The 12533-nt window shown below is 40.3% G+C and overlaps 1 protein-coding gene across 1 annotated transcript; it reads right to left on the bottom strand.

The window, feature by feature from the left end:
* Positions 1–438: 438 nt before the first annotated feature.
* On the bottom strand, positions 439–8110 carry LOC134625443 (metalloproteinase inhibitor 2). The gene is made up of 5 exons (XM_063470663.1): positions 7771–8110; positions 2445–2545; positions 2247–2355; positions 1998–2122; positions 439–1852 (listed from the first exon to the last, which is right to left on the bottom strand). Exons 1-5 carry the CDS (start codon positions 7898–7900, stop codon positions 1655–1657), a joined length of 663 nt encoding a protein of 220 aa, XP_063326733.1. The 5' UTR covers positions 7901–8110; the 3' UTR covers positions 439–1654.
* Positions 8111–12533: the final 4423 nt, after the last annotated feature.

The following is a 12533-nucleotide window of genomic DNA, read 5'->3' as shown; positions in this document are numbered from 1 at the left end:
AAAAAAACAAACACCTCCCCCCCCACCCCCCAATTTTACATTTTTAATGATGATTTTTCATTTGCTTTTCTTTCTAAGATTGCATTTCATTCGATTGTTATTGCAAAGACCAGCAGTGTTATCATAAGAGCAGGAGATTTTAATGTTAGAATAGTAACACATTTAAAATCTACAGTGAAAAAGGATCGCATGCTGTGAAATGCTGAATGGACTCATGTTTGCTTGATCTGGGCACATGGATTGGCTCGTGAATGTCACGTTGCTGTTGTCTCCAGTAGGCGGCAGTAGATTGCCTCAAACGAGTCTCTAAATTACAGATTTAGTAAGCTAAAATGATACATGATGATCTGCATTAAATGCACATTCCTAGGCATTTCGATTTAGCAGCAAAGTGTGCTTGCTGCATGTACTGGTATGAAAATACTGAGCACACCGAAAGAGGTTTATGAATTTAATTGTAAGGGTCAAATGTACAGTAATGTTTCAGATGGCTATGCATACAAAAGTCATCTATCTTTCAAAAAAAAGTCCCATGTGAAACCAGCACATCATACTTGACTACAGTTTCAAATGAAGAATCTTTTTACACTCTCATATTAATTATTCATGTCACACTTGCGCCACACTGACGGCAATCTTAGTACCGTCAGTGCGAGAAAAATGATTGGTTACAATCTGTTATTCCCAACAAAAATGTATTTTACTAATGTTATGAAAATATATGGTGTTCTTTATATAAATATACTGCAACAAAAATTAAGGGAACAATTCAACGATCTTGTTGTTTTCCAATGACCAAGCCGATGGGCCATTTAATTTTTTTCCTGCAGTATATTCACACACATACATTTACATATTTTATTTATCAAAAAATGAAAATTTAGGTGTTTTCCCAATAATTATTATATGTAGTACCTTAAATAGAATATGTGCTCACAGGTACTAAAGTATTACAGTGCCTAGAGCTCTGATCTATATATGCAGAAACAAAACAAACAAAACAAAAAACCATGGAGGATTTGATCCTCTTTTAATTCCAACATGTTTTTTTTCATTACAGACAATATGAATGTTGCGATATAATTATGTTCAAAGTGCATTCTTGTCTATTCAGGATTATAGTATAAGAAAAGCAGCGACTGTGGTTAAAGAGTCGTGCTTTAACACAAATCAGAGTTGCCACACATTTAAAAAGCATGCTCCTGTTCCCTGTGATAGCTCTGCCAGGATGATGATTATTTCCTGGTGTTATTTATCAAAGCAGATTCACAGAACTTTGATCAGTAGGTACATGTTATTTTAATTATAGAACCCTTTAAAACTTGAATAAAGAATTACAGATTAATAGCTCAGGAAGAAATTGTATCATTGAATTATGGTGTTTTTCCCCCCTTTGTTCCAGCTGGAGGAGAAGTGGTTTATGAGGATGTGCTTCAGATTCAGGGGCCGGTGTGGCAAAAAGCGCTGAGCTCATTGGAATGATAAGTGAAAACATGAGATCTGCAATTAAAACCTTTTTTTTTCCTTTTTTAAAAATCCACTCTACAGCTTTTTTGATAATTAAAAGAAGGGGAATTTGATGAGTTTTTTATTTTTGTTTTTGATATTTCTATGGTGGCATATTTAAACTGCAGACATGTGCACACTGGTAAAGTTAAGGGTCTTCAATGTCCATGAAATCCTTTTTGGGCGCTGCAGAGCCTCTGTACCAGGCACAAGAGTTATCACTCCTCTTGATGCATGCATAGTGTTTAGCTTGTCTTCCATTTTCAGTCTTCTCCATCAACCAGTCCAACCAAAGGCACTCGGATGGGCTGTTGATCATGCAGGGGATGGAGCTGCAGGAGGTGATCTGAGGATCAGAAAAAGCACAGTGATCGTTACAACATCATGCATCTAGCGGTGATTTATTTTATGCAACTGGGAAGTGATCATCTTAACATGGTAAATGTAAACTTTAACTACTCCTTAGACTTTTAATCATAAATTTTCCATACCCTGCATTCGCAGCCCATTTGATAGCGCTCAGTCAGACCCATCTTCTGAGTGGCAGTCAGGTTGTCCCAGGGTTCAAATAAGCCACACAGAGTGACGTGCATTGTCCCATCAGCCTCCAGCATTCCTACAGTGGAAGGAGAGCATAGTGTAAATCTAGAGGATATATAAGAATCTATATGAAGCCACATTAAGGAGCATGTTTTGTTATATTACACAACATGTGCCTTGCACTGCACTGAAAGTCATACCTGTGATTAGATACTCTTTCCTGCCGTCAGTCTCCAGAGACACTCCACACATCGCAGAAGAGCGAGCTGTGTAGAAGGCATCTATAGCGTTGCTGGGACCTTTGAACATCTGAGAATTCAAACAAAAACATTTAGATTCCACTGAAGTTTTTACACATGGAAGAAAAATGATAAATACAATAGCTTTGTCCTAAATACCTTGATCTGTTTAATGTCGTACTTAAGCCGTTTGATGGAATCCCCATAGACGTCATTGCCAACATCCACCTCTTGCTTTCCGACTACCTTTGCCCTGATAACTGGATAAAGACAAGAAAAAAAGAGAAAAAACAACTTGCATTAACATTCATTTTGTGTGAATGCCAGCTTTGTAACTGGAACGCTGCTTTGTTATGTTAAAACTGAAATGAATCCGCATCTATCTGTATCTGATCTAAGCCCTGCCCAGGTTTGGCATGCTGGAGTTGGCCGCAGCACATTGCTGTGGCTTGAATCTGAGAAGTTTGCATGTGCCAGGTCCTGGGAAGACAGAGGCACATGAGTGTTTCATCAGCTGCAATCAGAGGGAGGAATGCATGCTGCCTGTTCCCAGGTTCCTGGGCCGACACAGGAGGAAGCCAGTCAGCAGTCTTTGAAAAAGCTGAACTAGAGTGCCCCATAACCCCAGCCCCCCCGCCCCCAGGCCTCTCAGCCAGCCTGCCTTTCTGTCTGGAGAGAGGTGCTGACATGCAAATCAACCTCCTCCTTTCACATGTAGCCTCCTCCTTTTCTCTCTTGCACTCTGAAGCTGGAAGAAAAGAGCTCATGTGGAAAAAAAAACAGGCTTTAATGGAAAATTACTATTAAAGCCATACAAATGAGCCGTTGAGCTAAAATCCTGAGTAGTCAAAAAACAAAAACAAAAAAAACCAAACCGACTTGTGTTTTTCAAAGTTCCTGCTCTTTCCATGTGTGTTCAAAATGTGGAAGTGCAGTACAGTATGATCACATGTCAGTTGCAACCAGACACCCAGCAGTTACTGTATATTCACAGGACTGCAAGGAAGCAAGCGACAGAGCTAACACTAACCAGATGTTCTCTCTCAAGTTCCACTTCAGTCCTTGCTTTCCCAAGGTGGCAGCTACTGACTGTCTCTGATCGCTCCTTGCCAAATAATATCAAGCCCTTTCATTTGCCTTTTTTTAATATGAAGCTATGAAGATGTGAGCCATATGTGCCCTCATTCATGAGGCTTAGAGAACATCTCCTTTTAAGGGTCTAAAGCATCAATCCCAGACAAAGGGAAGCAAGAGAAAAAAGGAGAATGTGCGCACACATGGAGTGATGGAGTGATGGGAATGGGTCCTGAAGAAAGCACGGGAAGGCATGCACATTGCCGAAGTATTATTAGCGTAACAATGTGCTGTGTATACAAGGAGAAGACGGCCCTTTAAAGTCAAGAGGGATACAAAAGAAAAGCTGTGTTAGGGATAATCTACACCAGTCACCGGATTTCTCTTTTTCTTTTTTGTTGTTTACATATCACAAACTCCCTCCCTCCCTCGCTTTGATGCAGAGTGAGGTAGCGGTGCCGAGAAACTCTCCAACTTCTCAGCAGAGTGTATTAGCGGTAATCCCCCTTTGCTCCAATGTGTCGAATCAAACAGAGACCTCTTCTCCTACGCCTAAAAGCAGGAATTAGAGCAGGTGGGAATAACCACAGGATGTTAAAGAGGCATAAAGTGAAAAATACTGAAAGTGGGGTCTTATGCGCATACTGATATATAATCTTAGCATGTTTTAGAATTAGGTGTAGCTCTTAAGTTACACGTACATGAGAAAATAAGGCAAATTATCTGAAAAAAAAAGGATCTTTAAGCTAATTAATGTGATATTCCTTTGACTATTCATGATAGTCAAATGCCAGCTATTTGATTTGATGTATTTTTCCTCCACAAACTGCTAGAGCGGTTTAGAAGTACAACTTTATTCTCTGTGCTGGTATATAGTGTGTACGCAAGTTCTTGCCAGGGCCTGGATGTTTACTGGAACAGGCTGACAAAGCCCTTTAAAAATCATAAGTTTCACAGAACTGGAAACCGAAGGAACCATCTAATTTTCTAGTTACTCAAACAATAAACACAATATTTTGCATGCAGTATTGTGGTCATGGGAGGGTTTTAAAAACAAAGAACAAAAAAGCAAATGCATGTCATGTAATTGAAGAGCATGTACCCTCGTCTTCCTCTCCGAGGAGCCACAAAGCGGTCAGAGTGCGAAAAAGTCAAGTACAAATTCAAACTGACTACCCTACTGATCCTGTCCAAAGAGATACAGACTAATCTGCCGTAATCCTTTGTTTTCCTTTTAAAAACGGACAATTGTAGGGTTTAAATACTCATCACCTCATCGGTGTGCGTGTGGTAAGCAAAAGGTCCCCGGTACGATTCCAGCCAGGGATACAAATTCCCTTTAGGGAAGAGCATCCGATGTAAAACGCAAACACATGAAGCTATGGCCGAAGATAACTTTAAAATCTCATCATCTATGTTAGCTGTTAGTTTTATTATGCTTTGCACAAAAAAATGTAGCTTTTTTAGCGTTTTCTCCTCTTTTTTGTTCTGTTTTTTTTTACAGTCTGCATGTGACTGAGGCCATGGACATAACGTTCACATGCAGTTTCCTAAAGGGGAGTTGCAAGTGTCGCACTGCACGGATCAATCCAGCGCGCTATTGCAAGTGGTGCTGGAGTTTAAGGCAGCTGCTGTGGTTATTTGCACAAATTCTGTCCAGCTCAAAGGACGGAAATCTGGTTTTAATATCAGCTGTGTTTGCACAGCTTGCAATTTATGGGCTGCTTTTGTCCCAGAAGTCGTACCCACTAATGTTAACTTTCTGTTCAGGAGCCAATATGACTCATTTTCTTTCTTCACAAAAAGCAGCACAGATAGTTTTTAAATTTAAAAAGAAAAAGAAAAGTAAAGAATAATGAGTGCGGTTTATGAATACCCAACATTCCTCTGCCTCCGCCAAGGAACCAGAAGATAGATTTCCATTTATGAGGAAAGATTGCTCTGACTGTTTTGACAGTGAAACTGTTTACAACAAAACTTGAGCCTTGGCGTGCACTACAAACCAGGCGCTACAAAGCCAGACTTGCTTTGCTGGCTGGATAAAACCATATAAACCAATCAGTGGCAGTTACTTTTTTCTCCTAATCACATTTTCTCTATCAGCCTCTGTGCTGGCTCCCATTTAAAGGGGGCTCTGACAAGACATTAGACTCTTCTTCTGCACAAAGTTGACCAACAGCTGACTTCAGTAAATAGGAACATGATGGCAGATGGCTGCCCCTCCCTGGTTCTGGTTTTGCCCGAGGTTTCCTCCTGTTTAATGGGAGTTTTTCTTCCCACTGTTGCCAAGTGCTTATTCATTTGATTGTTGGCGTTCTCGCAAAATTATTTTCAGGTCTTTACCTTACAATATAAAGCATCTTGAGACAACTGTTGTGATTTGGTACTACAGACATAAAATTGAATTGAAAATCATTGTTGTTCCAGATACAAGGATAAAAGAAGTCTCTGTTTTTGTGTGTGTGTGTGTGTGCTTTTTTTGTTCCTGTAGCACCCAGGAGTTGCAATAGATACTAAAAGATGCTACTTATCCTTAACTATCACTGCTCACTGACATCAAACCAACCCATCTCCATGTTTATCCAAATCTCTGAAAATAAGCTGGTTAAGTCTGCAGCATAAGTTACCATGGCGATCAACTGTGGTTAAAAAAAAAGAGAATCACTGTTATGAGATTAAAAACTCTGGCTCAAGGCTTAAGCCTCCAATAATCTTAGTATCAAACTTACATGTGGAATTTTCATTTTATATTGACTTTCAGATTATACGAAGGCTCACCTTTAAAAATGACATCACAAGTGGTGTAATGATCTTCCTGCACTGTGGAAATGAACTACTCTTCAGTAAGTATCTGTAATCTCCAGAAACCAAAACCAGCACTAGCTATGTGAAACTTTAGCAATACTTCCAAGTCAGTTAGCTTTCTGGCACTTATTAAGATAGTATATTGACTTATTTTATTCTACATAGGAATGCTGTATTTAATATACGCACATCATTTATTATAACACAAGTGGCTCATGGTTCAAAGAAAAACATGATTCACCTTCATTTTAAGCCCAAGAAGAATAAGAATTTTGAATGAGCTTGCTTAATGCAAAATTTCATCAACCCACTGAGGTAGCGGTCTGTTCATTAACTGTATAGGGGCTGGTGAAGTGGAATGCCAACGATTACGCAAATTTACGGAACTTCTCTCTGACGTTTAAATAAGTTGTGCAAGTGTGCAACAGTTGACTGCCCTCTCTGTGGCCCAGCAACTTGGTGAACTTTTGCTGGCTCTTTTCTTCTCCAACTAGCTTGAGCCCACTCTTTCACTTTGCCTATGCCCCTGAAGACACGAACTCAAGAATATTTGGCCAAGAAACAGATTCCCCGAGACTCTATGGTGGTTTATGTTTATGTGAGGGTCTATCCATGGTGCTGAAGCAGGAGCGGAGGGTCAAGGTCATGTTAGAAACTGACTTAAGAGATGGAAATAAGGTGAATCAGCTGTGAGGCTCAGATGACTGCCAGCATCTTACTTCATCTAGAGTTCTGCACAATCTGCCTAATCAAAAAAGGGAACTTATTTTAATAGGTTCACTTTGTAAAGCCTAAACCACCAAAATAGGGTAAAAAGAAAGATAAATTGTCTTCCCTTTTAGTGCAGTATCTGACTTTCCATTTGTGTACATTCTCAGGTAGCATAATAAAGTTTATTCATCCTCTTGAGCAATGGAATGAGTAGAAATCTTTGAATAAGTCACCTTCTGTCCACATGCCACACACTCAGCCATCTCAGAAGCAAGAAAAAAGACCCTGAGCTGGACAGGCTGGTCACTGTTAACAGTCCTGTTAGCTTAAGGTCTGTGTTGAAGGCAGCAACAAGCACTTTTTTGTAACACGCAAAATTAAAGGGAAATTATCCTCAGGAGTGTTTGAGTGGGATTAAATGAATTTGCCTTTCAGTAGACTATATGATCACTGAGGTGATACTAGTGAAAGAAAATGAAGTTATGTTCATGTTGTCAAAAACAAGCACAAACACAAATGATTTTGTTTAAAGTCTCCTCAGCAACAACAAGGAAAAATGTGATTTACTGTGGATAAAAAAGCCTAAAATGTTATTGAAGAAGACAAAACTCCAAACAGTATATTGATGTGTCTATGAAAGAGCCTTGAAACTATCAACAGATGATTAGAGAAAAAGAGGAGGGCAGTGGAAAGAAAGACTGGGGGACAGAAAATTCCATCCTCCTCCCACTGCAACTGTAAACACGGGAGCTGGGCAGTCTCCCTCTCAGAATACGATGGTTTCCTTGTGGAAAAAAAAAACCCCAAACCAATTTATCCTAGACATTGCTAACTAATAAATTAATGGCAAAAACACAACTTGATATGTTGACTGTTAGTCTAAAAATCAACTTACCGACGTCTGAGTTGCAGAACACCTGCTGGGGATGCCTCGGGGAGCAGCTGCAGGCTTCTGCCAGTTGTTGCACTCGCCAAAGACACAGGATGGCCAGAGTGACAAAACATCTCTTCATCGTCCAGGTCATCTCTGAAAACTACGCTTTCTAACTGAAACTGGAAAAGTGAGCGAGGGTATAGAGGTAACGTCTGCCTGTCGGGTTTAAAGGAAACGAGTCGCTGTCCTCGGCTAGAAGTCGACACACGACGGTGCTGTGTATAAAATGATGCACAGGGCACGAGAGAAAGTGTAATCCTGCTAAAGACTGCACACCAAGTCTGTTTTCCACTACCCTCAGCAGCGTTTTATTAGCAGGCAGCAGCAAACTCCTCCCCCCTCCGGTGGCCAGAGAGCGCAAGAGCGCGACAGAGGTCAGGAGCTGCCGACTTTACACACGCACCCCTTAAACTACGTAAATTTTGGGCTGTTGCATGAGGAGGCGGATAATTGTTTTTAGGAAACGACGGTGATAACAAAGCGCATCACCCTCTGACACACGTATTTTGGGACTTCTGACTTTTTTTTTTTTTTTTTACGTTTTACGCGAAGTGTTTCCTCACTCTTGTACGCCACTCCATAAAAGTAAAAGTCTTGCAGTGAGAATATGTAGGTATTACCATGGAAATAATGGGCATCTAAAATATTTTTAAATGTTTTAATTGTTTAATTTTTGTACTTTTTTAAGGCCCCTTATTTCATTTAACTAATTATATGACTCATACCTTGTGTGGTTTCACGCGTGTAAACTCTCGCGTTGTTTAAATTATAGCAACATTTTATATTTGATCATTTTTTTATCAGAAGGTTTTAAGAAATAGTAAATAAAAAAGTGCAATATTTCCCTCCGAAATACGGTAGAGCAATAAAAACTAAACTTGGCATAAAAAACTATCTGTTCTTCAGTTTGTGTGGTTCCTGCCACAGAGGTAACATTTGTTTCTCTAATCATAATAAACAATTTCTCAGTGGATTATATATAAATGCCTACCAAAGGCATCAAAGAGCTTGGAACCTGAACATCTGGATTCAACTCCAGAGGTAAGAAAGCGTCAGACTAAATCTTACTGACATTTACAACTATGCTACTAACTTAAAATACAACTTTGGAATGAAAAGCCTTTCTAGATGGACGTGTGTGTGTGTGTGTGTGTGTGTGTGTGTGTGTGTGTGTATGTGTGTGTGTGTGTGTGTGTGTGTTTCTCATTTAAATTGTTAGATAAGGACAGGAGCTTTGTTTGTTTTAATGATAATAAATATGACGTATTACAATGTATTACTATTGTTAATACATGATATTCATTATATTCTCTGTACTGGACACCATTTCCCATGAGGCAATGGCTCAGCACATCAGAATAGTCTTGTGACTACATTTCTCCACTAACAGGAGACCAAAAGGAGCAAATACTGTGGAAGTTTAAAAAAAGTCTTTATACTCTCATCAAATGAAGTGGTTCAATTATCACATCCTGAGAGAAATCCCCAGTACCGCAACAATTATATGAGCCATTTGTTGCCGTACCTTTTAAAAAGACATTCAGCAATCATGGAGCAACACTGATATTTAGTGTCTTTTAGCCCAGTTTTTTGCATTAACAAACTCCTGGAGGAAATCTCTGTCTTGGCATAAATAATTCTTCTATCATGCTAAAAAATTATCCTATAAAATCAATGAGACTCCTTTGAGGGCAAAACCGTTTGGCAAAGCTGTGGCCTGGACAGACAAACAATTTACTAAAATTTGCTATAAATCTCACTTAAGCTGTGGGTAGCGGGAAATTCAGGCCACAATCCCCTGCAGGTTCATCGCTCAACTCCTTTCCTGTTGCCAGGTCTTGTCACGGCAACATTTGATTCACTGTCACAAAAATATTGATTTTAGATGCTTTAAACATTTGCACACATGATAATTCGCCTATGAGTAAATCCTAACGTGGGTCAGGCTGAGTAATCCGTAGCCCACGCTGCGCAGTTATCTGAGGTTGGAATTTAGCGAGAGTGTTTATGTATCTTATAGTCACTTTCAGGAACTCCTAAAACACTGTCTGACAGAAGGAGGTGTGGCACGTTGGAGAGAAGTGACATCATGCCCTTAAAGTTAATGGGCTCAGTCTGGCAGCAATTCAGCAGCTCCCACCTCCAGCCTGCCGAGAAAGAAACATTATGCTATAGTCGAATTCCTGAGTCGTTCCTCATCCCGTATTCATGTACAGAAATAGATGGAAAGTTTACCACTGCTTCTGGAAACTGAGGATCTTAAGAGTTTTAGGGTTGCTGCCTCTGGTGTTGATTCTGGCACAGGAGGGCGAGATCACAGCGAGGGCATGATGTACAATATTCAGCGATTAGAGCTGATGATGAATGAAGAAGAATGCCAGAGAGGGGACTGTATCTGCTGTGGCTGCCTCGCTCCCTGACATCATATTTGGCCACTGACTGTGAGTCCTCTGGCCACTCCGGCAAATATTTCCACTGTTTTTCATGGCTGAACAATTTTCGCCTGTTTTTCTTTTCCACAGGTCTTTTACTTGATGTCTGTGTAAAAGAAAAAAAGAGAAAGAAACACAGGCAAGAGAGGAAGAAAGCAAAATGGTACAACCAAATCAGTGTCAACTCATTTTCTTTGTTTAATTTAGACATTTTTTTTACCTTTGTATTTACATGTACCTTTGGAGTGAGATCACCACCAATTAGATAAGGAAAATTCCCAAACTGTTCGAACTCTGGTAAGTCGTTATGACTCGTAAACAGAGTGCAGTTTACCAGAAACAATAGACCTTAGAGGGACAATACCACAGAAGTTGGGTGTGAGAAAAATCAAGACAAACATACAAAAGGAAGTGACACATCTAAGACAGAGTTGCCAGAAATATGCTTCTGTTTAATACAACATTTTACCAGGGACACAGGGGGAACACCAGATGCCTTCTTTAAGGCAAGGCCTGCTGCCTCCTGTTCAAACAGTCTGCTTCCTTTACACTCATATGCTGACTGATGTGGTGGGCTCTGCTCACATCACAGACTTGTCCTGAGCTCCTGGGTATATTTCAAATTACCTCAGAGGAAGACCATTCTGAGCGATTTCCCGCACTGCGACTCTCTCTTTAGAACAGATTTTTATCCACCAGTCGAGATCTGGATGATTATATCAACATTTGGTTTTAATTTGTTGAAAGAGGGCGGATTTGTCAAAGAAGTGCAATGTAAGCAGCCCCCTCTGTGTACATTACCAGCTACAAATGCCAAAAGGGGCTTAAAAATGGCCTGAACCTCCATTCCCTAAATTACAGACTTGCAAGGCCAGGAATACTCTCAAAAGGAAGTGCCCAGTAAGGCATAAAAAAGAGGTTCTCATTGTGGGTACTGGTGGGTGCTGTGGCACTGACCCACATCCTCTGACTCCCAAATAGACCCCTCGCCTGTTATCTGCACACATTGCACATGACCTGACCGCCACGCAGATTTCCAACTGTCCATCCCCTCTTTGCACCCCCAGCCACAACCCACGGGGTATTTCCAATAACTTTCCATCCATCATTGCAGCTATTCGCAATTCACCGGTGACAATGGAAGACAGTGAATCAGCATTAGGAAACTGCTTCAGGGACACCAATGTGGAAGAAAACATCTGTTTGAAGTTCCACACACTCTGAGGTCAAATGGTCTCACATGTCCACATCCACAGATGCTAGCAACTGAGATGTTAGTCACCGTGAGTCTGCTGATAATATCCAGAAAGCTTTCTCAGTCTCTTCAGTGCATTTTAATAAATGGTGCCTCTCTGGGTAACTAAGGTGAGTGTGTTTACAGGAACTTTCACTTTTACCTAACAGGCACAGACTTGTAAAATATCTTGTGACAAAATGTACAGTCATTTCCTCTGCAGACAATAGCACTACCATTTCGTGACTTTGGTACTGTGGGCAGCTCCTTAAATGATGAGCAACTTACAGAGGGGAGTAGATGTTGTGCAATTGTTTAACCTGCTAATTCCCACAGAAATCCAAATCCACTAGAAAGCTGTTGCCTTTTACACATGGGAATTGGGACGTGGGCCTGGTTTGTATATAGTGACTACACCTTTCTATCTAACATTCAAACACATTCATACTGTGAGGAACACATCAGAGACTGGAGCAGCCAAGTATCAAACTACCAACCTTCTCATTAGTAAATGAGCTGCTCTACGTTCTGAGCTACACCCAACAGACTCAGAGGAAATCAGAAATGTGTTTTCAGTATTCCAGTAGTTGTTAGCATAGTTCTTTTTTTTCTTAAAAAGTCACGTGAAACATCTAAAACGCTAAGAACACCTTCACTGCAACCATTTATTCCATAGAAATGAAAAGGGTCAGTAGCAGTCAGGTGCTGCTAATAAAATATACTTGATTAACTGATCATCAGCTAAGTGTGAGCACTCCTTGAAAAGCAGAAGATTTTGAACTTTGTTGGTCTGGGGCATTTAGTTATGTGTTAATATAATGTCGCAATCTTCCAGGAAATTCACCCTAAGGTCAGACTATCCTCGGGCAAACTGTGTAAAACCCGAGAGCTACACCTTAGGCTCTACAGGCCTCGGTTAGCAGGTTAAATTTTAAAGTTCATGACAGAACAATTAGAAAAATACTAAAGAAATGTTGTTTGTGAGGGCTGCCAGGAGAAAGTGTCTTCTTTCACACAGCTTGCGTTTGTAAAGTTGCATCTGAACAAACCGAGACTTC

This window comes from Pelmatolapia mariae, linkage group LG4, assembly GCF_036321145.2.
Source record: "Pelmatolapia mariae isolate MD_Pm_ZW linkage group LG4, Pm_UMD_F_2, whole genome shotgun sequence".
Classification (NCBI taxonomy): Eukaryota; Metazoa; Chordata; class Actinopteri; order Cichliformes; family Cichlidae; genus Pelmatolapia; species Pelmatolapia mariae.
This window is presented reverse-complemented; position numbering and strand designations above follow the sequence as displayed.

Coding starts and splice junctions, on each gene's coding strand:
- LOC134625443 (XM_063470663.1), bottom strand. CDS start 7,900: ATGACCTGGACGATGAAGAGATGTTTTGTCACTCTGGCCATCCTGTGT. Junction 2,546..7,770: donor GTTCTGCAACTCAGACGTCG/GTAAGTTGATTT, acceptor GTCTTTATCCAG/TTATCAGGGCAAAGGTAGTC. Junction 1,853..1,997: donor AAATGGGCTGCGAATGCAGG/GTATGGAAAATT, acceptor TCTGATCCTCAG/ATCACCTCCTGCAGCTCCAT.